The sequence below is a fragment of the Micromesistius poutassou genome (genome assembly GCF_964030765.1).
Source record: "Micromesistius poutassou genome assembly, chromosome: 1".
Taxonomy (NCBI): domain Eukaryota; kingdom Metazoa; phylum Chordata; class Actinopteri; order Gadiformes; family Gadidae; genus Micromesistius; species Micromesistius poutassou.
This window is the reverse complement of record NC_140271.1, coordinates 3479353-3503476: the sequence shown is the minus strand read 5'-3', so window position 1 is coordinate 3503476 and position 24124 is coordinate 3479353. Positions and strand designations below refer to the sequence as shown.

General features: G+C 43.9%; 1 protein-coding gene across 1 annotated transcript in view; it reads left to right on the top strand.

Moving 5' to 3' along the window:
• Positions 1-1221: 1221 nt before the first annotated feature.
• Positions 1222-24124, top strand: part of hs3st4 (heparan sulfate (glucosamine) 3-O-sulfotransferase 4) — a gene marked incomplete at both ends in the record, with an annotated part of 59949 nt that continues 37046 nt past the window's right edge. Inside the window, one exon of the mRNA XM_084488844.1 lies at positions 1222-1853. Coding sequence (XP_084344970.1) covers positions 1222-1853 — 632 coding nt within the window. The remainder of the gene's footprint in view (positions 1854-24124) is intronic.

Genomic DNA, 24124 nt, shown 5'->3' with positions numbered 1-24124 from the left:
TGCTCCGATCTCTTCTAGATTAAGTAACGCGTCGCAGAAAACCAGTAGGGTGCAGGCATGAGCTTCGTGTGGGAAAAATAAAAACACTATCACAAATATTCTTCCACATATTTTGCAATATATATCATTGAGAAGAGAAAAAAATGTATCCATGATTCAAAACACAGAATTCGCCAAACCTTTTGTGATTTGTGTGTGTGTACATGTGTGTATGTGTGTGTGTGTGTGTGTGTGTGTGTGTGTGTGTGTGTGTGTGTGTGTGTGTGTGTGTGTGTGTGTGTGTGTGTGTGTGTGTGTGTGTGTGTGTGTGAGTGTGAAAGAGACGGAGATGACATGATGTTTGGTAATAATCCACTGTGTGGCATCTGACGTTTATTAAAGCCTACTTGTGTATGGGTTCGGGAGGAAAAAAGGAGGGTGTACACTTTAGTTGAGCTGTGTGGCTGTATAGTGCTGCCTCTGTTCAGATGAGCTCACACGGTCGATGCGCACATCTCCCAGTCTCAACATACTGAGTGTGTGAGTGGGAATGAAGAGGACAACACGTTCAAAACAGGGGCTGTGGACTTTTTAAGGACAGTTTATAAAGACCTATATATACATTTATATATAGAGATATTTGGAGAGAGGACCGGATATTCACCACCACGCGTCTTTTTTGGAAATCCGATGGATTTCTTCTGGTCTCATCGGCGCTCCTGAACGCACTCCCAGCACCGGGGGCTTTGGATAGCGCTGCGAGGACCGAGGCTGTGCGCGCTCCTGCTCGCCTTTTCTGCCTTCCTTCCTCTACTATGCGATGCCAACACTTCTGCCCATCATCACACTCCGTGCAGTTCAAAACAACCGAGGTCTCGTTTGGAAGGACGCCAGGACTCAGCATCAAGAATCTGCAAGTTCAGTCCAATAAATTGTGACATAGTCTGTCAGCCTTGGCAAAAGAAATCGATACCCCCCACCCCACTCCCCCAAGGAAAGGCACACGATATTCTTTTGGAATTTTAACGATCTATCTTTTTTTTTTTTTTTTTTTTCTCGACTCCTGCTCATAAATATGCGATCCGGCGGGAGGGTTGCTGTGGTCCGGCTTTACCGCGTTTTTTAGTCTCCGGTATAAGCAGCGGTGATTGTGACCAGATTATTGTTGTGTTGCTTGTCCATGCAAGACTTGGGGTGGAAACATGTCTGGCCACTTCTCTGAGAGGATCACTGCTATCAGAGATGGCATTTTGGTCCAGCACTTCGGTTTTCACCTCTAAAGTGCCCCGGAAAATCTTATTCATGTTCACCCTCTCCCTGTCCGTCACCTACTTGTTCTACAGCTTGATGAGCTGCTACAACTCGCTGCAGTTCCCCCTGCAAGAGAACTACGGGTACCCGGGGAGACCCGTGACCGAGGAGACAACTTTTGTGACGCTGAGGGAAAAACTTTACTCCACTTCCTTCCAGGTCCACACCGCCGAGGAGGGTTTGGCCGACGAGGGGCGACCTGCCCCCGGGAAAACCACCACGATCCCGGACCCCGAAGATGAGGAGACGGAGCAAAGGACAGAGGAGTGGATTAGGACTGACCTGCCGTCGTCTCCGACTAGATCGTCCGCGTTTGCGGATCGCACAGGCGCCGCGGAGAAAGAGCACCAGGACTTCAGCCCCACGGACAGCGACCTCCGGGTGAACTGCACCACCTCGGATTACGGGGAGAAGAAACTTCCCCAGGCCATTATAATTGGGGTAAAAAAGGGAGGAACTAGAGCCCTGCTTGAAGCTTTGCGAGTGCACCCGGACGTCAGGGCCGTCGGGAACGAACCACATTTCTTCGACAGGAACTACGAGAAGGGTCTGGATTGGTACAGGTGAGAGAGGGATGAGTGGTTCCGCCTGAGGTGCTGCTTCATGTTATGGTGGTGGTTGTTGTTGTTCTGCTTTTCTTATAATCATCATGGATCATCGTCACAGTATTTCAAAGTAGGCCTACACCCTGTTCTATCAAAACATGTATTGTGAGTGTCGATAGGGTTCCTATGCCCAAACATAGAATACTGATTGAAATGATAATTTCAATATGACAACACTACTTATTAAGAACAAAAACTCCTTTATTTGTTCATTTTTTCCTTTGTCACACAAAATCACACATTCGCACACACACACGCACACGCACGCACGCACACACACACACACACACACACACACACACACACACACACACACACACACACATTAGAGAGTCGCTGTGATGGAGAATCATTTCCCCACCAATTAATTTAATCGCTAATCAGATTAAACTGGGGTTACTAGTATGTTCCCAACATATTGCCGTCCCAGACACACGATGCATAGAACGCCCTTGGCCTGCCCCTGTCCTTGGTCATGAACCCTAATAACAATTATCAAAAGTAACAACAGTGTACATCTAGTTATCTTAAGTAGAGTGTGATCAAGGCTCACACCTCGCCCCATTTTTGGAGTTATCTTTTATTGTTTTAGGCTTAAAAGTTAAGAATCTCACCCACCTCAAATACATATCATACATATAGTTTGTTTAGGGTAAGGAAATGCGTATGGACCTGGAACCGATGAATTGGGTGTTGCCCGACATTAACTGTATATCCTAATTCGACTCGGAGTCACGGAACGGTGGATATTGATCCTATCAGCGACAAACATGTGTTCATACGCAGACCTTAACCTTGCGGTATACTATACGGCCTGTCTTTGTATCCCCTATGTGTAAAACCTTATGTTTATGTGAGTGTGTGATGGCTAGGGGGTGGGGAGGGGGGAGGGAACCATTCTAGGGTTCAATCTCAGTGCAAGAAGTGGCTCTGGTTTGAAAAAAAGAGACATCTAAAATAAAGATTGGGAGGCAATTGTGAAGCTCGATGGAAATCTGTTAATGGGAAGGGGAGTCGATAACGCTCAACGTATGGCTCTCCATACAACCCACATCTGCTACAGACGGTGTTTGTGCTGAACAGCATCTGTCTTCATCGCACAGGCACACACACCACACACACACACACATACACACACACGTATGTGCCTGTGTGGATTCTTCAATCACACTTACGCAGCACGCACACACACACACACACACACACGGGTGTGTGCTACCGAAGTGTGACTGAAGAATCTGTCTCAATGTACGCTACACAAACCGAAGACATCCACTACAGATGCGCACACACACACACACACACACACACGTGTGAGTGAGCGAATGTGGGTTGGACGTCTTGTGTTTTTGTAGCCCGTGCTGAGACGGATTCTTTAATCACACTTGCACTACACTCATTAGAGGTGGAGACAACAGGCTTCCATAAATTACCTTTATTTCACTAGTGTGTTTTACTGCTATAGGCCCAGGCTAATCCCTAAAGTGTCCTTCATATATATTCTTTATATATTTTTTACAGCGGTATGGCACTATGTATAATGTATAATCTCCAAATGCTGTGTGTGTGTGTGTGTGTGTGTGTGTGTGTGTGTGTGTGTGTGTGTGTGTGTGTGTGTGTGTGTGTGTGTGTGTGTGTGTGTGTGTGTGTGTGTGTGTGTGTGTGCGCATGCATGAAGAATGATGAAATCTGTTTGGCAACACTACACCTTTTTGCACCATACTGTGTTTTGGACAGACTCCGGGCAACTACTGTATGCATCTCTCTGTTAATCTGTGTTGCCTGACAGAGAGTCCAGAGAAAAGCAGGCGGCAGTGCAACGCATGCAGTACTGTTACTTTTGAACGCAGTGCCTGGGAGTCTTGATGCAGCCACAAACAGATGCTTGGCGTGTTGACGGTTAGCGTTGGACTATGTGTTTTAACGCTACCCTGTTGACTTCACAGTGTTTTTGTGTCTGTGTTGTGCTCTGCCTATTCTAATACCTCTGCCTCTTTCCGCGCCGTTCATTTGCCGGGGTAATGTACGCCGAAATCCTGCATGTGAAAGAAACGAATGAGGATAACGGTACATGTCTAATGATCACAATCATTTTGACATTGTTTCTGATCAACAGGACCTCTAATGTAATGAGATGCGAGGAAGATGTGGCTACTCGTGTGGTAGCAGACCATCGGTCTGCTGCTCACCTTCTCTCTGTTTCTTCCTCTTGTTCTTGACTTGAATCATTCAGGAGTCAAGTAGTCGTGTAAAGAGCTTTAGATGAGGGCATAGTCAATCGAATAGTCGTAATAACATCATTTGAAACAGATGTTGACAGCACTTATTGGTATTGTCTTTTTTTACCAAGCAATTACCAAGCAATCAGATTCACATGAGGTACAATTCTACTGCGAATACTTGTTCTTATGTCTTTGTGAATCAGAAAACATAATTATTAATACATTCAGGTCAGATTTGTAGCCACTTTGTTTAACATGTATGTGTTCATATTGATCCTATTAAACAGAGCCGGAGGTGAGAGCCATATATATACATATTGTATTATCCATCTCGGTTGCCTGTGGCCACTTCCCTACTTACAATTTGTGCAAGAAAGAAGACAATCCAACCGTGCAGATGTCATTCACTTCTCCACACACTACTGTTTCGCAGTACTTACTGGACTCCCTGACACCGAAATTGGCGTTCCTCAATCTGCATTTCATGGACGCGAACTCAGCGTCCAAAACTGCAGGTAGGGGTTAGACACCCAGCTCAAGGACACCTGCAGGAAGACGGGGCAGACACTGGGGTTCAAACTCGTAACCTTTCAGCCTTGGAGTCAAAAGCACCCTAACCGCCAGGCTGTCCTGTAATGTTTGGTAATATATTCCTAGTAGCATTGGTTAACACGTGCAGGGAAAGCGGGAAGTGTTGTTGCATATGCAACCAACTGAACCAATCAATAAAGAACCACTGAACTTCCTTCCATTTACCCATTTCCCAAGGACACGCCTTTGAGTAACAGCAAACACAATGGCAGACTCGGGGGGGCCCCACGGACCTGGATACTGGGAGGCTTGACGCCAGACACAAAGTACCTGCAGCTAATATATCATCAGCGGTATAGGGGATGACGTAAAGCGTGCAGACGCTCACATCTAAGTTCCACTGCTCAGCATATTCGTTTTAGAACAACCATTATTTACTCCGTTTGTATGCAATGTCACAGGTCATAAAGGGGAATTAAAACAGAAACAAAACCACACGCACACACACACACAAGCAAAACCAAAGCTTAAACAAAAGCCTTTATGTGAAATGATAGTTAGATAATTGAATCCAGTTTGTTTATACTAACGTTCGTCTTGCTCTGTTACTTTGATAGTGAAACAGAAATACATTTTCTTTCAGAAACACTTTAATCCCTTGGGGGTACAAAACACCGGTCCCATCGCTTCGTTACTACAAATAAATAGACGAATGATGCTCAGCTCCCAGTTAAGAAATATGACATGTTTTCTGTTTTGTTGCGTTAGGGAGGTGGCAGCGTAGGGTCAATGACGGGGACGGCTCTCCTGGAGTTCATAGGACGGTATGGCCACTTGCTCAAGGGCACTCGGGACTGCAGGGTGGATGCTGTTTGACACTAGGGGCTGGGGGTGGGCACTTGAACCTGCGCCCTTCATTTGGAAAGCATTGGGTCTAGTGGCCGGCCCACATAGACAAGGAGTGGGTGTTTTGTTATGGAACTTGTTTTTTGTCGCCCCCATGCAATTATGTCTGATAAAGGGATAAAGTATTGTTTTTGGGGTTTTTTTGCACATACTGTAGGGCTTGTGAATGCATCACTGATTATGGTGTGTTGTTCTGCAAACAGACTCACTGCGGACTTCACAGGAGCGGATCGATTCCTAGCGTGGCTGAAATAAATAGATTTGATGACCGATCTTGATGACACAATGGACAAAGAAATCATGAATTACATCTTACATGGCCATGAGCCTTGTTTTTTTTTTTTTTTTAATACAATCACTTTAACAATGAAACCAAATAGAACCACAAATGTGCTTAAACAACTCTGGTGTATATTTATAAAATATGCCGCCATGAAAAAACAACAACAAATTGATATGCAATATTCCATCTTATTCTAATTCGAGGGGAGGAAAAAAAACAACAACAACACCGCAAGCTGCGAGGAGATGCTTATCTGCGGGCTCATTAAAATTCTGCACTGCATTGTCATCGGATTCCTGTGTTTCACCAAAACACAGGATCATTACTGCAGAGGGTTTCAATTCCCCTGTTTTCTAAATGTAGAGGCATGCACACTAATGAAGTCTAATGAAGTCATTATAAGTCCCATCATTGTGTTTCTTCTTAAACACGATCAGGAAAAAGAACTTGAGTAGCCTCAGCACAAAGCAGCCGAGTGAAGAAGAGACAAATAGATAACCAAGGTTTAAGATTAAGTTTGAGTTGTGCCCCGCTGTGTATTCCGACCGTTCCTCTCGTGCTGAACGACATACTGAGCTAAGCTGACACAAATGTGCTACATATTTCACTCAAGTACGGTTACATTGAGTCAATTGTTCAATTGATCGTATTGACAGTACCGGTAAAGGGTGAATTATTTTCTGGTGAATGCGCTTAGAATGGTAAGGTTGCATGTAGCAGTATTACTAATCGACGCATCGTTCTCAAGGTATTAACATACTGCAATACTTAACTTAAAGAAAGACTTAACAATTCACACACATCGACCTACAAGTCTCTTGAAATAACTACCACCATGAATCATTTAAAGTAGCCTTAGGCTACCCAAACTACCAGTAACCAAAAAAGGGGGGCAAAAGGATGAAATACATGAAAGAATACGAGGATAACAGAAAGATATTTAATGAAAAAAGACAGGAAAAGCATGCCTAACCCCATTTTAGGGGAAAGTAATAATCCACATTTAATGGAGGCAATAGGAGCAGCAATGTTCATTATCATATATTGGGTTAGGGCTCACTCTAAGGTAGGAAATGCAAAAGAAAATTGTCAGGGGGGGAATTCTCAGTGAAATGTGCTTATTCATGCTGAATAGTTCAATAGGACTATACGAAGACTCCAATATCTCACCTTTTTCACAATGCAGTGTCAATGTTACATTTAAATGGCCGTATCCAAAATCGATTCCTAATTCAGTTTCACAGGGATTCATCAAAAGACCCAAGGTATTAAAAATTCTCTGATGCAACCGTCCACGTTTCACGTTTAATCCCTTTATGAATTCCCCTCCCCTTGTTCCCTCCCCATTGGTTTTCTCACATGTATATCTCAACATGTATCATCCCAGTGAATTCAGAGTCATCATTCTACCATATTTTATTTTCCAATAATCCTTGAATGTAATAATAGCAAGTGTGATGCGAGTGTGCATCTTCTGAAGCACCGCTTTGTCGCTCACAGGCAAGTCAAAAAGCATGCAAAAAAGCATGGGATATTAAGTATGCTCCTGAATACAATTCTATTGAAAAAGTTATGATTAGTGTCACGCGTTGCTCCTGTACACTCCCACTGTACCACCTACTTACTATTTTAAAACCAGCCAGCCTTTACCCTCCATTTTCCCTTCTCAAAACGCCGGACTTCGAAAAAGATGTCGAATGAAAATCGGCCTTCAACCACGTTCAAGGATTCCTCCCCTTCTTTTTGTGAGGCGGAGTGTATTATAATCAATGGAACCGCAGCCGTTTCCGAAGCCGATACAAAAGTTCCATATCCCACCAAGGTCACAACACAATGATGAGATCTCACTCCTTATTTTTTATCGGTTTATTTTCATGACACGAAATGATGACATTTCATTTGCACCGCACAAAGAGAATCTTCCGCAAAGAATATTCTTGTGGGTTCATTTTGTAATTTTTGAAATATTAAATTGCCATTCACGACTACACATCCCAGGCGGCCTTGGCCCACGGGCCCCTTGTGGGCGAAGTACGCTACGCTATGGTACGCTACGTTATGGTACGGTGCGCCATGTACCCAAGCACAGACCTCGTCGTACCTGAGCTCTTTCCATGGACGACGCGTAACAGATCCCATATCGTAGCGCTACAGCAATGCCGTACTCCTTGCTTGCAGACACTCCCAGATACTTCATGTGGCTCCACATAAAACCAAAGTCTGCATGTGTTTTGGGGGGGGGGGGGGGTGCTAGCAAGGAAGGAGGAACGGCTCCAGATCCCTGGACAGTAGCAGAATCCTCTTCCCACACCGCCCCCCCCCCCCCCCCCCCCCCCTTCCTCCTCCATACTATATCCTCCAGCTGGGCCTTGGAGCCTTCGCACGCCCCTTCTCCCCTGCCACCTTGGGTGTCTTCACAGGCCACGGCTGGTTCTGCCGACGGCTGATAAGATGGCGCCAATACTCGCTAGGCCGCACCTCTGAGTACGCTGATGCCAATGCAGTGGTGCTGGTGGAATTCAACTTTTTAATTAGCAGCAGCAGCAGCAGGAGCAGCAACAACAACAACAACAACGGGTGCATGTGAAGTGAATGCCCTCCTTCAGTTTTGTATACTGCAGCACTGTCCGTTCCCCCACTTAAATGGTGGACAGCATTTCATGGATGCAGAGTGTTTTGGAGGTTAGATTTATTATCTGCTGAAGTTGATCTCCTCGAGTGAAAGCTAAAAAATTGGCGGGGATGCGGGATGGCATTGTGCCTCTAAGAGATTGCCAAAAAGGTACGGTAAAAATGGTTATCAACATTAATGTGGTAATGCGGATATATCCTATCAAACAAAAATGGACTAGGACAAACAAGTGACTCATGCACTTGACAAAGCACAGGTGACTAATAAAGTGAAGCGATATCTTTTCTTCTCTTTTTTTTTTCAAGACCATCCGAGAACTACACTTAATAACAGCTCTCCTCAAGTGAAGCAGATACAAACATTTTTTATTGTGGTGTGATTGAACAGGGACGGCAAGTGGAAAACATTAATAACACACACAAAAAAAAAAGAAAACCCAAGCACTTATTTCTCCCCTACTCTCCCCTACTCCAAAAACAAGTCACTTATTCTGCCCCACACACCTGGTCACAACTGATTTGTGGGGTCTGCCTGTGCTTTTTCTAAGGTTAAAATAACCACCAGGGTGAATCCGGGCTGTCAAACCCACACCGGGCCGGTCCCCTGATGCTCCTATAGAGGAGAGAACGGCCTGAGAACGCACAACACTGGCTTCTGCTGTCACACTCGAACCCTTCACTCGTTTGACCTCCACTGCAATTAAAGGAGAACCCCTCCCCCATCCGCGTATCCACCGGAATTCCGGCCGTGCTGTGGTTCTCTGTGTTCCCTGGGAATGATATCACGGGATTTTTGTGAAGTGTGGAGCTTTTCGTGATCCACCCGGAAGCCTCGCGGTGGAATCGATGCGATTGTCCGCGTCACTTGAACTTCCGGTGGGGCTATGTGTCATTTCTGTCCCCGTCCGCGTTATGATGTGTGTGGACAGAGAAATCTCAGGGGTCCTTCTTTCTCACCGGTTTCAAGGTCTACATGTATGATTGTATCTGTGTTGTGTAACAAGCTTTATCTACAAGTATAGCCAATGTTTACTGACCTTAATATTTCAATAATGTACAGCATTGTACTTTGCGTTTGATTTAAAAGCGAAATGATGACCTGTTAATCCTTTGAGGGATGGGTCACCAATACATGACGATGAAGAGTCATAAATTAATTAATTGATTGTGTAAATAAAGCCTATTTTAAGATGGACCGCAGCCTCGATGTTTGGGTTGGTGTGCACTTACTTCTAGTTTTACTTCTAGTTTTGTGCATTAAATCACTGTTTCTTCCTTGCAGAAGCATATCAGGACAAAGCCAGTGTATACGTATATATACCCTACTGTACTCAATACATCTCATTCTGACTCGGCTTTCTGCTGCCTTTGGCCCTGTTAAATATCATCCTATTCCCCTGTCCTCTTCAGATTTTAGCTGGTCTGTTGGGTTTACTGGCATCCAAGTGCCAAGTCTATTTTACTTAGCATGGGATATTAATTCACTCTATTCTTCACGATCATACTTTCCCTCCTGGGTATCGTTTGTCATCAAATCTCACTGTCACTTTATTTTTCTGTCTGTCCCAAGAAAAGCATGCAAGGGGAAAAGGCAGAAATAGAAAATCAAAGCAGCGATCTCACCATTGTCAGTAAAGACTAGGTGACTAGGTTCGTGTTTTTATAGCGTGACATAGATGGATTGTCTGAAAGTGACAGATATAGCGCAAAGCCCGCTAAATTATTTCTTTTTTGGACCCAAAAATAAGGTAAAGCCACAGTGGTTTTAAGCTTAAAGGGATTCCGATCTCCCGATGGATTATTTACGTGCGACGGAATTGCCTTGGCGACGGGCTCCTAGTCGGGAGGAACAATGATTCCATTCGGCGGAAATGCTGGTTTACAGCACATCTTTAAATCTCCTGCAAATAGAACTTCCTTTGGGGGGAAAAAAATATAAGCATGTCAATCATACTTGTCAAGATTCCAATTTTCTTTTCACATCTACTGGAGGAGTGAGCGCTATGTATGCTCCTTATCAGCTGGGAGGGATGCTCTCCCATGACACGGAAGGAAACAAAACGCAGAACGGTGCAATTGTTTAGTACGGGAGGAAACCTCGACAGGAATGGCAATGAAGCTATGATACTACAGACGACGGAGAACATGTCCCTGCTTTGTCTGCGACATGTACAGTAGCTCACCGATGGGCATTTGGCACCCATGCTCACAACCATGGACATGCTTTGCTATACCAATATTATCATACCGCCTAAGTGCCCATGGCACGGCGCCAGAAGGTTTTACCCTCCTCCAGGACAGAACGTATAAACGACAATCGCCGCTGCAATGTGCGCTTGTAGCCCCCCAGTTTTTTGGGGGGTATTTCTTTTGCATAGAGTAAAAAGAAAAAGTGGTAGAAATATCCGAGCAGACACGATCGTTGTTTTTCCAACGGTGTCCAAACAGTTCAACAACACAAAGCCTGACAAACTAAATTCAATTATGGCGCGATGCGTCGCTGAGGCTCCCGAGGTGTGAGCTAATTCCTCTGTTTACACCCTTGAGTCACTGTCACAAACAAAGACAAACACATGGACGGGGGCTAGCAGAAGCGGGGTTTGCTGTGTGATTGTCCCGTCGCCTTTGAAGTTCCTCCCATCGCTTTATGGCGCTTATTTATGTATTCATGCAGCTTTTCTTTCCCATGAAACCACCACCGTGGGGTTGGGTGGGTTTGGAATAATTTTTAGCACGGTGTGAAACAATGTACGAGCTAGAGTATTAGCCGTGTACACCCGGTTATTACATACGATTTGGGAAGGTGTCGGTTGCCATGGTTTCGATTGAGATTTCAAGGAGGAAATCTTAATTTGTTTAGCACGTGATTTTCCCTGAAAAATATGTCGTAACGCTCCATCAGACGTCTGAGGAATGTTTATTAATTTGCCGCATACCATGATACTCTCTCTCATCACTTCTGGTATGCTGCAAGTAATTTTATACAAGCTGTGGGATTTGTTAGACTCCCATGGGACGAGGATTAGGGCAATGAAATGCAAAGGAGTGCATTTAGGGATTATGCTAATTGCTAATTGGTGTATCAGGAGGTCATTGTTTTTGTGGGATAATTTGGATTATTGGCGTTAGCGATTTAAGGAGACAGGTTGACGTGTTCTGTCTCCGTAATGAGGCCACCTCCAGACACCTCTTACCTGAGGGACTCTGTCTCTCGTGCGTTTGGTGGAATGCTTTCAAAGTGTGCGCACACACGCGCGCGCGCGCTCACGCACACACCCAGGCATGCATGCACACACACGCACACACACACACACACACACACACACACACAGGATCACACACAGGCATGCACACACATTCAGATACAAACAGATCGAAAATACACGCACACACACACACACACACAGTCACTTGGTCCAACACAACTCAGAATACAGTAAATTATCTCTGAGAGATGAAATGTAAAGGATAGTTACCTTGACATGTTTTACAATTTATTTACGGACAATGATGCACATGTCTTAATAATCTATACATACTTGAAATCCATTTTAAATGACTTTGTACGTCGCAGGAAGCACTTGTTATGATGTGGAGGCCCTTTTGTTGATGTTTCATTCTGTGTCTCAAAGCATATTTAGTTATCTATTATTCCATACATTTTAAGCATGGCAGTGGTGACTCAGCAAGTCAAGTCATTTTTTCTTTTGGTTCATGTCTACAAGCCAGAAGAAGGTGGAATTATTATTATAGAAAGTATTGTGAATTGATTTTCATTCAAGAGCCTACATTTGCCCTCCCCAACACCTGTACAAGCCCAACCTATTTGCACTTGCACATGTTTAAATCACTCCCAGACAGTGATTAACAAGGACTCATTTATTTGTTTGGCTCAAGGCCATGTTTGCCTTCAGATGCTTAAAGCTGCTGTAGGTAAGATACAGAGAGCAGAAGAGAGAGCAGCAAAGAGCAAATGAGAGGCAGTTTTAAGTGTTGCATTTCAGGCACCTGTGATTGACAAACAAGATGGATTCCCCAAACCAGTCAGGCAAGACGGGCCCTTATTGGTCAGAAGTGAGCCAGCATGGGTCTAAAATCAAATTTGTCCCATTCAGAGGCAGGCGCAGTCAACTTGAAAGAGATATTCTCACAGCGCATTTCAGTCACTAATAGCTGACAGATGGCAATGGTATTTCTAACACATTACACTCAAATAATAGCTCTTAAATCTTACCTACTGCACCTTTAAGCCCTGTCCAACGGTACAACTTACCATGAAAGCACATGTTGGCTGAGGTGACAAGGTAGCTGCTGTAACTAATGGGTTTATGTAATTCAATTTATAGCCGCAGACCCCCTTGATCAGACCGAGTGACACTGGCCATCTGTGTAAAGATCCAGGTCCCCCCTTTTGTGATTGAACGAGAGATTAACCCCAGCACCCCGCCTTTTCAAAAAATCTGGGCAAAATTCCCCTCAAGTGGAGGTTGTGTAAATCTGCAGAACCGAACCGAATGGATGAATTAAGGAAGGTTTTGAATTAAGGATTGGGTTGGGTTTTCCTCCCGCTTATTTCATGCAAGCCTGCTAATCAACGTCACACTGTGGCTCCTCTGGCTAGGGCTGGGTATCGCTAATAAATGAGGACTTTTGTTAACATGTCCGCTGTTTGATACGCGGGGAAAGAATGTCCTTTGATGTGCATGATGGCCCCCCCCCCCCCCCCCCCGGTGCAAGACCATCCTCCCCCCATCCCAGTCCTTATTTGTTTGAAGGATCAAATATTTCATTTTTTTTTTTTTATATTTGTTTCTTTTCAATCATGAATACCTATTATGTATTTATATGAATTGTGTTTGGCATCTTCTTGTCACAATTAGCATATTGTAATAAGGAATGTGCGTGTAATAGCATTATGGTGGTCACATGTCAGCTCATATCAGCCTCATACCACATTGTCTCCAATTAACAGTTTCTAAATTTCTGATGCAATCTGCGGAATACAAATGAAGCAATCCCCTCATGCTCACTCTCTCCTTCCCTCTCTCTCCTTCTCCCCCTCTCTCTCTCTCTCTCTCTCTCTCTCTCTCTCTCTCTCTCTCTCTCTCTCTCTCTCTCTTCTTCTCTCAGTCTCCATCTATGCTCTTGGCAAGTTGCTTTCTTTTAAATCTGTTTTCCAGCACACCTCCTTTCTTTCCTTTTTTTCCTTCCTAGGACCAGGCACGTACACAGTGTACCTTGGGTAAATCTAACAAACGCCAGAGGCTTTGGAAAATTAATGTGCCATGATAATTAGTAAAGCAATGAAGCGATGCCAGCATAAGGAATCTCACAACATGACTTTAACATATAGTTTAATTTGCCATAGTTGTTATAGGGTTGAAGTTTGTATTGATAGATATAATTGTATTTATTCAATGCGTATTTGTATTTTTTTTGTATTTGATCCTAAATGTATGTTTTTTATAATGATTTTGACAAGCATTTCACACTTAACCTTGTCATGTGATCTTCTGAACTCAGGAACATGCTCCCAGATTCGAACATTAACACCACTGATTAACAATGCGCTGTATTGTTGTACAAGAGATAGCAGTGGATGGAAGTGGAAGTGATGCAGAGCACTGCACACATTTCACATTCATTTTGGATGAATCCCTTCTATCTTTCATAACATAACAGAGGGGTTGGCAGGATAGATGAGTTATTTCTAATGAGAGGAAAACAGAATATGAATATTTTAGATAGTGATTCTGACTTGCAGGCATTAAGAAATATGGCAGTAGGCCCTGTCTTAAACACGTCTGCCTAGTTGTATGTTAACGGGAAGAAGCTATATCTTTTAATTGTACCTACCTCTATACTGATAGAAAAAAATATATGGAAAGAATTACAGTCTCCGATGTTTAGTATTGTACATATTGCACCCTTGAAAAGAAGAGACAGCATTTACTCATACTTAAATAAAATAAAATATATCAAAATAGTCAAATCCGCTATTGGTTCCCATTAGCATGTAAGTAAATAAAAATGTATACTTATTATATAATACATACAGACATTTATGCTGATAATCAGTAACACAACCTCTCCCTTGTTATTGTGCAAAGAATTTCAACAACTTTTTTTTCCCCACACTTACTTAACTTTATTTAGTGTCGAGTATTTCACCCCCTGTTTTTGCCGCTCAAAGTGACAGGTTCATTTATAAATGGTGATTTCTGTCAGGACCCGTTGAGGTCTTTTGAGTCACCCAACATTGTTTCCAGGCATGGAAAAGGCACTGTGGATTGAGAAGCATAATGAAACCGCACAGAAGGCATATCAGCCGCCCAGGATAAATGGTCGCCCCACAGCCACGAATGGACCTCATTCTATCCACTCTTTATTGCCTTTTGTTTTGTGAGTCGTAAGTCCTTTTTTTTTCCCCTCCTCCTCTTATCGTTTGACTTGATCACAATTTCAAAATCACAACAATGTCCACCATATTTTCATGTCATTTCTTTTTGTCATTTCTTCTAAATCACAGCAAGAAAGAATTGTTGTGTGGAAAAAGAAAAGTAGGATTTAATCACCCTGGCCACCCGGAGTTCAGTAACAATCACAGAGAGAGCAGCTGAACGCTTCGAGCTGTAGGCCTGGAACACCACAGAATACCGCTGGAAAAAATCACCCTGTGTACCTTTTTATACAATGATTCTCAAGCTTACATCGACTTTTCTAGTTAAAGGGAGTCTATTGCAGAATGTAAAGGAAACGGATTAGATTAAATCGTGTGCATTTTATCTACCCTATGATATTAAAAGGGACACAACAGTGACTACGAGACCAGCCCTGTAAAGTATACTTTACGGCGCCGTAAAGTAGAACTTTGTGACACTTTAACATCCTCGCAAAGCCATGCGGTACTCTAACAGAGAGCTCACCTCCGACACAAGACTCACAAAGTATGCACGATGGGCGTATGAACAATTTTCTTTGATGCGGTGAAGTGTAGCAATACATTTCGAAATTATTAAAATAGAGCTGGAACCAGACATTTCTGCCCGCCCCACCTTGTTTGAATGAAATTGTGTTTTGAATGAGCCTCATGGTTCCCGTGCATTTGCTTGATTGCTGGCCATTGCTATGGATCTGAATGACTGAAAACGAGGAGACTCAATCCAAACTCAATTTAATCTGTCCACAGTGGGCCAAGAAAGAAGTTGTTGATAGAGGCTTTGAGTTATACCAATAAGGATGGTGAAGTTGAGGTATATATAGAAAAATAGGCATGCTAATGACTACATGCCCCTAAATGACAATTTGATGACAAGTGTATCAACAACAAAATAAATCCCTCCGAATTGCTTCAGAAAAAAAACGCAATAAAACACCATATCACAGTGGGGACAGGTCTGATGGTTAACAGTAACGCTGCAACAAAATATATTCAGAGCATGTCTTCCATCAAATGTAATATCAACAATGGCAGAAGAAGAGGTGGAGTGCAGAGGGCTGAGGGAGGGGAGGCTTATGGAGAAGGAAAACCTGCCCCGTACCCCTCCTCCACCTGCTGCCTCTTCACCCCCACCACCACCACCACCATGTTTACATCTGAAGAGAGACAGACTACACGAAAAACATCAGCGTCTGGGGTGGGTGGGGATGGGGTCGGCAGGGCCATAAAACAGGTCATCAACGTGGTTTACCTCACGCAACGCGTCCGTCGCCATGATGCCAGGGTTTCCGACAGCCTGGTTGGAGGGGGTCCGGGGGTTGAACGGGGACAGCGTAAACATCCGCTTCACATGCAATTAGTGCACGTTATAGGGCTGGCTGGATGATGGTGTCTGACGGCTCACGGGGAGGCCGTTGTCGGGGGCGACACGCGTGCAATACTGACACAAGTCATATGTTGCCCGGGAGCCTATTTGTTTATTTTTACAATAGACATTTGGTCGACGGCCATTTTACTTTTTCTAATGGCCCTGTACTCTGTAGCGCTAAACAGCAAAAAAATGAAATAAAACACACACCCCTGGTCTCTCCCTGGTCATTAAAACCTTGCCTGTCCCCCGTCCGTCTCTCCTCCTCAAAAAAAACACTTGCTCTGATAGATGGAGGTTTTTGTACTTTAATTGGCTCCAACTTCACAACTACAGTGTCACGGAGCGTGAGGGCTAGAAACCAACAGGTGAGTTACGATCTGCCACAATGTATGCACAGCCCCTGGCTATGAATTTAGCCTCTGCAGCGCTAATGCTGTGGCATGCTTGTTTTGGACGGGGTTCACTGCTTCCACTGGTCTCTTTATTACCGCTGGTCCCTAATGCCTTGATTTAATGCACTCTCAGAGGTCAGATATTGCGCTGGCAGCCACAGACCACTTCCTTCAACGCAGCCCCATTAAAAAACAGCAAATAAATCATGGCCACACTGTCCATTTCCGCCCCTTGCATATTAAAGCTGGTCGGATGTGCAGCGGGGACATCTTTATTACCGAGGGGAGGTATACGTATTGCAAAACACTCGTTTGCTTTCTCCTCCATCATGGTGGAAATGGAGGGAGAGATGCGGTCTGCAGCATTACGCCCGATCGATGAAAGGTTACTCGCGGGGAGATTTCTCTTCACTTTTCTTATTTGTAATCTGAAAGCATTTGGCGGTCTGTAGAAGGTACATAATGGGACCAACATGAATTCTTTCCAGCAAAAAACGTGGATCAAAACAGCTTGCATTCAACTTGCACGATGAAAGACAATGAAAGGGTGAATGAATGAATGACGATCCCCAATCCTCCTAATGTTGTCTTTTTTTTTGGTTGAACGAATGATTCACACGATATTTTGTAGTTATTGTTGTTGTTATCGCTGTCTTCTTATCCAGCTGGTATGCGTCCAGTGCCACTGATGTGATCAGAAGAATAAGCTGTTATTGGGGCCAGCATGTGATCGTATTGATGTGTCTGGTAGTCTTCAGCTTGACGCGGGCCACATTTGGCTGAGCTACTAATGCACGGAAGATGTGGTTTTGCAGAGAGTCTTGACTATCACATTGTGGGATCCAGCAGTCATATAGCAGAACTTCGGGGGCGGGGGGGAGGAGGTACAGAGCCTGTGTTGAAAACCAAAAGCAATCATTGGTTGAAACAAATATGAAGAGATAGAAAGGCAAGCAACCCGTTCATCCTTCGTTTAGTTTGTCTGATGTTAGACGCCAGATTAGTAATCTAAAGTCTGATTTGTGAGACTTTCATAATCTGTATGAAATATACATTCATGGAGAGAGACCATACCTGTAACTTTAAAATCGGTTTCACGGTAATCAACTCTAGGTCTATTTTAAGATTGCCTCATACATTTTAAAGATAGAGATGAGAACGGGAGAACATTGTAACGTTAATCAGCGTTAATTGTTTGAATTGTCTCATTTAATTCAACACACCGTCACACCCACAAAATTAAACCTATTTAGCGGTGAATCATTTAGAGGCATTAATTCAACACACTGACTTTCAAAGTAAATTCAGATACATGTACAGTAAGGAGCAGGTTAAGGGTGTAAGGAACACTGCTGCAGTATAGTCTTACTCTGTGACTCTTGATTTGCACTCTGTCCTACTTCTCTATATTGTTCTTACACTGCCACTGTCTCCCTACATGCTCGGCCTACAGGCCTCAGTGTGCACATAAAAAGCCATAACCGCTCAAGGCTGCACTCAGACAGTATAAGCCATTGTTGTCAATCTGTCTCTAACAGAGCCTGCACCAAATCCACACCACCACACTCATATCCGCATTATATACCACAAGCACGTATATACGGGAGATGGAGATTCTTAACAATCACCCGTCAGAAATGACGCAGCGCTTATCAAAGACACAAAGAACAAAGAGAAATATATATTTTTAATTGAGCTCTTTTTTTAATGGTGAACTTCAGTGGGAGGTGTCGTGCAAATGGGCTCCTTGGAGAGTGGTTATGTGTACTTGCTTGCACTGTGTGTGTGTGTGTGTGTGTGTGGGGGTGTGTGTGTGTGTGGGCACGTCGGCGAGCACACCATGCGTATGTGTTTGTGTTTGTTTGGATGCTTGCATCTTTCAGTCTGAATATGCATGTGTTTTTCTTGGGGTCAGTGTGTGTGTGTGTGTGTGTGTGCATTAACATGTGAGTAATTCTGTGCATGAGTATGTGTCTTTTTGTATGAATATGCATGTGCTGTTCTTTGTGTGTGTGTGTATTTCTGTGCCTGATAGGTGTTGTATATGTGTTGCTCTTTGTGTGTGTATTTCTGTGCACTATAGGTGTATATGTGTTGGTTTTCCTTGAATGAGGGCCTCAACTTTCTATTTGAATGACTGGTGGACCTCTTATGAATCATGGTTTTCCTCTTGAAATGAAAATATACACACACACACACACACACACACACACACACACACACACACGTCCGTCCGCCTCCACAAATAATCAACATCATTAGCCAATCTATCTTCAACCTCCTGGCTATTACAGGATGAACCGGCCTGCTTCAACTGCAAAAGTTGGCTGCAGGGACTCAGTTTTGATTTGCAAAGAAACCAACAAAAATGCCTAGTTGGGCAAGGCATTCTCATGGAACGTATAAATTATGCAGAGACTTGCTGTTTCAATATTAATAAATATATGTGGAAATTGTTTAATGCATATGGGGGAAAGTAATTAAATATCACATATTGAGGGAAAATATGATCCATGGCTGATGATCACGGATTACACGGATTTTGAACGTATTACAAAGTATGATTTTAAATTATCCCTAATAAACATCCAATTACCACCATTTCAATTCTTTAGTAGAAATAATCTTGTAACGACATCAAAACGAACGATCCCTCAAAACCGAGAGAAAAAAAAAAACAGCTCCCAACTGAAACAAGTGAGTGAGGCTGAATTTTAATTTCTTTTTCATGTCCAAACTGAATTATGCACCGGAGCATTGTTTATGCATCAGACCAGGCAGTGTTCCAGAATGCCGTGCGGAAAGAAAATTCCTCTTTAATTGGCAACACCAAAGAGACGAGGCATAGCAAACAGATACTTTGCACACTGTATCCATGACACAAATAATATCCACCCAGGGAGCGGGGGAAAAGATGAAAATAAAAAAACGTCTAAATCCGGCTTGTCTTTTAAGTTTGATCCCCTCTCTCTTTCTCCCTCTTATGGTTCTTACACCCAAATTTGGTCGAGCTGTGGACTGTTTAACCTCTCCACCACCCCCCCTCTCTGGTTGTCCACTCACCGCCCCCACACACCCGCAAATCTTCTGGGCCGGAGTGCCCTGACTGGAAATGAATGGTGGGTATAGGGTTGGGGAGAAAGAGAGCGAGAGCGGGTGGTGGAGAAGGTAAATGAAGTGCTGTGAATGACGGTCAGATAATTGGGGTCTGCCGCTGCACTCCTACCTGCCTCTGATAAGGGGGGTGGGGTGGAGAGGGGGTGGGAGAGACTGCAATTGAATTGGTGATGGGAGGGAGGGAGAAAAGGCAGGGAGGAGGACGAGGAGGAGGAGGGGGGGGGAGGAGGAGGTGGAGGTGGGGGGCTTACTCAGCACTGGAACCTATTCGAGACACACACACACACACACACACACACACGCGCATACACACCACTGTCTACCTTGTACTCTTGTAATAGCCCTTTAGCACACTCTTAAGTGAGTTATCGCGTGTGGCTATATATATATATATATATTTATATAGAAGAAAATATATATAGATTGAAAGTTACTCTTCAACAGTGCTGTCAGCACCGAGCCCTTGTCGAAAGTGCTGTCCATGCTCCTGGGAGGAAGTGTGTGTGTGTGTGTGTGTGTGTGTGTGTGTGTGTGTGTGTGCATGCCAGGGGGAGATGGGAGGGGTCGTTGGGGTTTGAGACGCTAAGTGGTGCACCTTGGCAAGTGGCGGGGGTGGAACGGGTGTGTGTGTGTGTGTGTGTGTGTGTGTGTGTGTGTGTGTGTGTGTGTGTGTGTGTGTGTGTGTGTGTGTGTGTGTGTGTGTGTGTGTGTGTGTGTGTGTTTACCCCGCGAGTGCCACCACTCAGAAGAACACTGACGCGCGCTTTCACTTTGACTCATAAATCATGGCGGGGCCTGATGTCCCTTCGATCGAGGGGGACGTCAGTGTCAGTTGAAATACTTGATTAGCATTTCTGTCACTTTGCCTTACGCTTAACATAACTCCAGCTGCGCCGCTCCATTCTCACTGACCGGCGCCTGGACAGCACAGCACACTCTGCTCAACCATGACAGCCCCCCCATCACGGTGGAGACGTCCATAGGAGGGGGGGGGAGAGATGGGGGGGGGGGGGGGGGGTACGGAACGGGGAATTGCATGGGAAATCTTGGAGAGGGGGGGTTCGTCTTTGGGATCTCAGCGTGTCGTTTTGAAGCTAATGGGTTTGCACGGCCGCTGATGCGTTGTGCTGTTGTGTTTATCGAGTGCGGGCCCCCCCCCCCCCCCCCCCCCCCCCCCGTTCTCCCGTCCCCCTGGTTGCCGTCGTCGCCGTCTTTCGATATTATATTCTAAAGGGTTCTCGGGTTGTGTTAAAGCAGCCGGCTTTTTTTTTATAATGGTGTTCAAATTCTATGAACAAAAAAATATATTGTTGTTTTTGCATTGTGTAGCTAGGACAGACTAGTGGATCATTTTTCATGTTTTCATTTGGAGAAAGAGTGAGTCTTTTTGGCACAGCGGTTTTATTGTCTACTTGTAAAGCCCGGGGTGCTGGAGCTACTAGAAAAGATGCCGTAGTCCTAGTTTCAGACACTTTATCCCACTGTGGCATGTCAAAGAGTACTGTTTCTGTAAAGTCCAGACAACAAAACAGCCTAAACACAGTTTAAGACCCGCTGCTACTTGACGAATTCCAAATCAATTACATGTTTGACTTCACATCATAGCTTGTGCTTGAGAGGAAGACGGAAGAAGTATTACAAGGCCGGGGCTGTTTGCTTTACTTACTTGGCCAATAATGAATGCCAACCTTACACTCTCGTGGTAAACGAAAGACCACCAACAATGAATTACCATCACTTTAATTAGTTGACTATTTACAACAAATAACATGTCAAACATCTCACAAGTAGTTCCTGATATTTCCTTCACGGTTTCATTTCAATTTCTCTATCATTATATCATGTATGATGTCATCATGACATGCTTTTGATTGAAATTATTTTATTCTCCGCTGTAATTCCTACACATGCAGACAGTGTACTCCGACTGAATGTAAATAAAGCGTACTCACGCCACTGACACTAAACTGTATATTCATCTGGGTTTGCTATTTTGTTACTTTTCAATAACAAGAGACATTGAATGATGCTCAGCTATTTGTTTCAGGAACGGCAAAACGGTGCTTGAATCGTCACTATTGGAAAAAGACGGGTCGTTATCATTTAACTTTGCTTAAATTTGGGCTGACCTTTTGTTCTTATTGTGATTCTAGGTTCGCACCCTGTCAATACAAGTTCTATTTTTGACAATGTGGTCCGTATGGACTTCAAAGCCATTTCATAATATTGGCAGGGAATTATAAACACAAAGATGGCATACTTCCTGAAATGTAATTGGTCTCCGTTAACATGTACACATTTAGAGTGGTGCCTCAGCAGAATACATTTATTTTAATGCCGACCATGAAACATCGACTCAATCACGCACACACTCGCCAGCCATGCCTACTATCAGTGTTGATAAACATGCATTTCCCTGAGTCCGAATTAAAACGCGAAATAACTGTCTACACATTGAAAATGATGATGTGCTAAATCACAATAATGGGTATTGGGCTAACCAAAGTGTGATGTAAATGTTTTGCCCAAATAAGGGATACCGGTTCCATCTTCTTGCCAGACTAATGGAAAAATCCATAGGACCACGAAATAATTGTCTGGTGCTTAAAATGTCGTTTAAATATGGATTTGTACATTTGTTACCGAGACGTGTAACAATTTGTATGGCTGCAATCAACCAATGTGGAAAATACCTTTTTTACATGGTTACTTTTGAAAGTGACTTGAAAGAGAATTCATTCATATCACATCTTATTGAATTTGATTAGTCATTACATTCCCAATTTGTTTAAGATATTGTTGGTTGGACCATGAATAGCAATTGTATACAAATTATTATATTAATAGATATCAAGTCTTTTTATATTAGTTAAATGATTTCCCCAACGTGCACTGAATAAGGAGCTCATGAATCACAATCAAATCAATGGCTTTGTAATAAACAAGCCATCGGCAGTTCTATTAGTGCTTCTTTAAGCTTTTGGCATTACTACAATCATCTTAAATTTAAAAACGAAATCCCTATTTTGGATCTAGAAATAAAATAACTCTGTTGATGAATTTGATTTAAAAAATTAAGTACAAAAATAATCAACAGTCACTTTGAAAGCAGAACCTGAAGGCATTTATGCTTGTCTGTGTTGTAAACGTCATTAGCAACCTTTGAAACTGACTAATGACTAAAATGTGTGCACCCTAATCCAGAAAGTTTACCAACATTGCCATTCACGCCAAGACCATTGAGCTACAGAGACAACTAGACAGGTGCCCGGCGAAGTGTAATAGCACAGGTAAGAACCGCATAGTAAGCAGTGGAACATCATGTGACAGGATGTACTTAATGCATTAAGGTTATGGGACATAATGCTACGACACAGTGTAGATAGGGTCAGGGGTTAATAGACCAAAAGCATAGATCAGGGAATGGACCAAAAGCATGTTCCACACTAGGGGAGTGTTAGGCTGTTCCGTAACAGTAATACAAATGACACCGTTACGTTTCTTATTACACGTGTAATTACAATAGAACAAGGACTCTGTAATGTTAGGTGTTACCCAATCTACTGAGAGTGAATTCAGACGTCAACAAGCAGCAGGAAAGTGTTCACCTCAGCCTGAACCCAGAGGGATCGAGCCCAGTCCCTTTTCAGTCGGACATCGCTTGCCCCTGCCCTGTCCTATCCCGTTTATAGCCTTGATGTCCCCCATTGTCCTTTACATCCAAACGCGTGCATTAGAAGCCAACTAAATATTTGATTCCCATTACCCAGACTCCTGTTGTCTGGGGCTGCCAGCCAATTCATGTGTTTGCTTCCACTCGAGGTGATTTTCCTCGCTCTCTTTTTTCTCTTCTTTTCTTCTCCTCCCCTCATTTTCGCGTCATTACTCACACTCTCACTTTCCCGCCTCCCTGCCGCTACACGCCGCCGCCATAATCACCACCATCACAGTCTCCTCCTACCCCCCCCACCCTCCCTCCTGCTTTACTCGTGCCTGCTCTTGGCGTTCTGCTTTGATAAAAATGGATAGCACCGAATTATAGAGGAGGGAGAAGGGTGGGGCGGGGGGGGGGGGGGGGCTGGCGCGGCGTGGACAGAAGGAAAAAAAAAACAATCGAGGGTGTCGCGAGTCCCCCGTGACGAGCCTGTGGCACGGCGAGCCTGATTACTTGCCATCGGGGGAGCCGGTGCCCTACCGGCTGAATCCTGGCCCAGTACGGTGTGTGTGTGTGTGTGTGTGTGTGTGTGTGTGTGTGTATATGTGGGCTGCAGGAGCAGCTCGCTGCTATTCCATGGTGGTTCACACCCGCCTATGCTAAAGAATGCAATTAGCCACA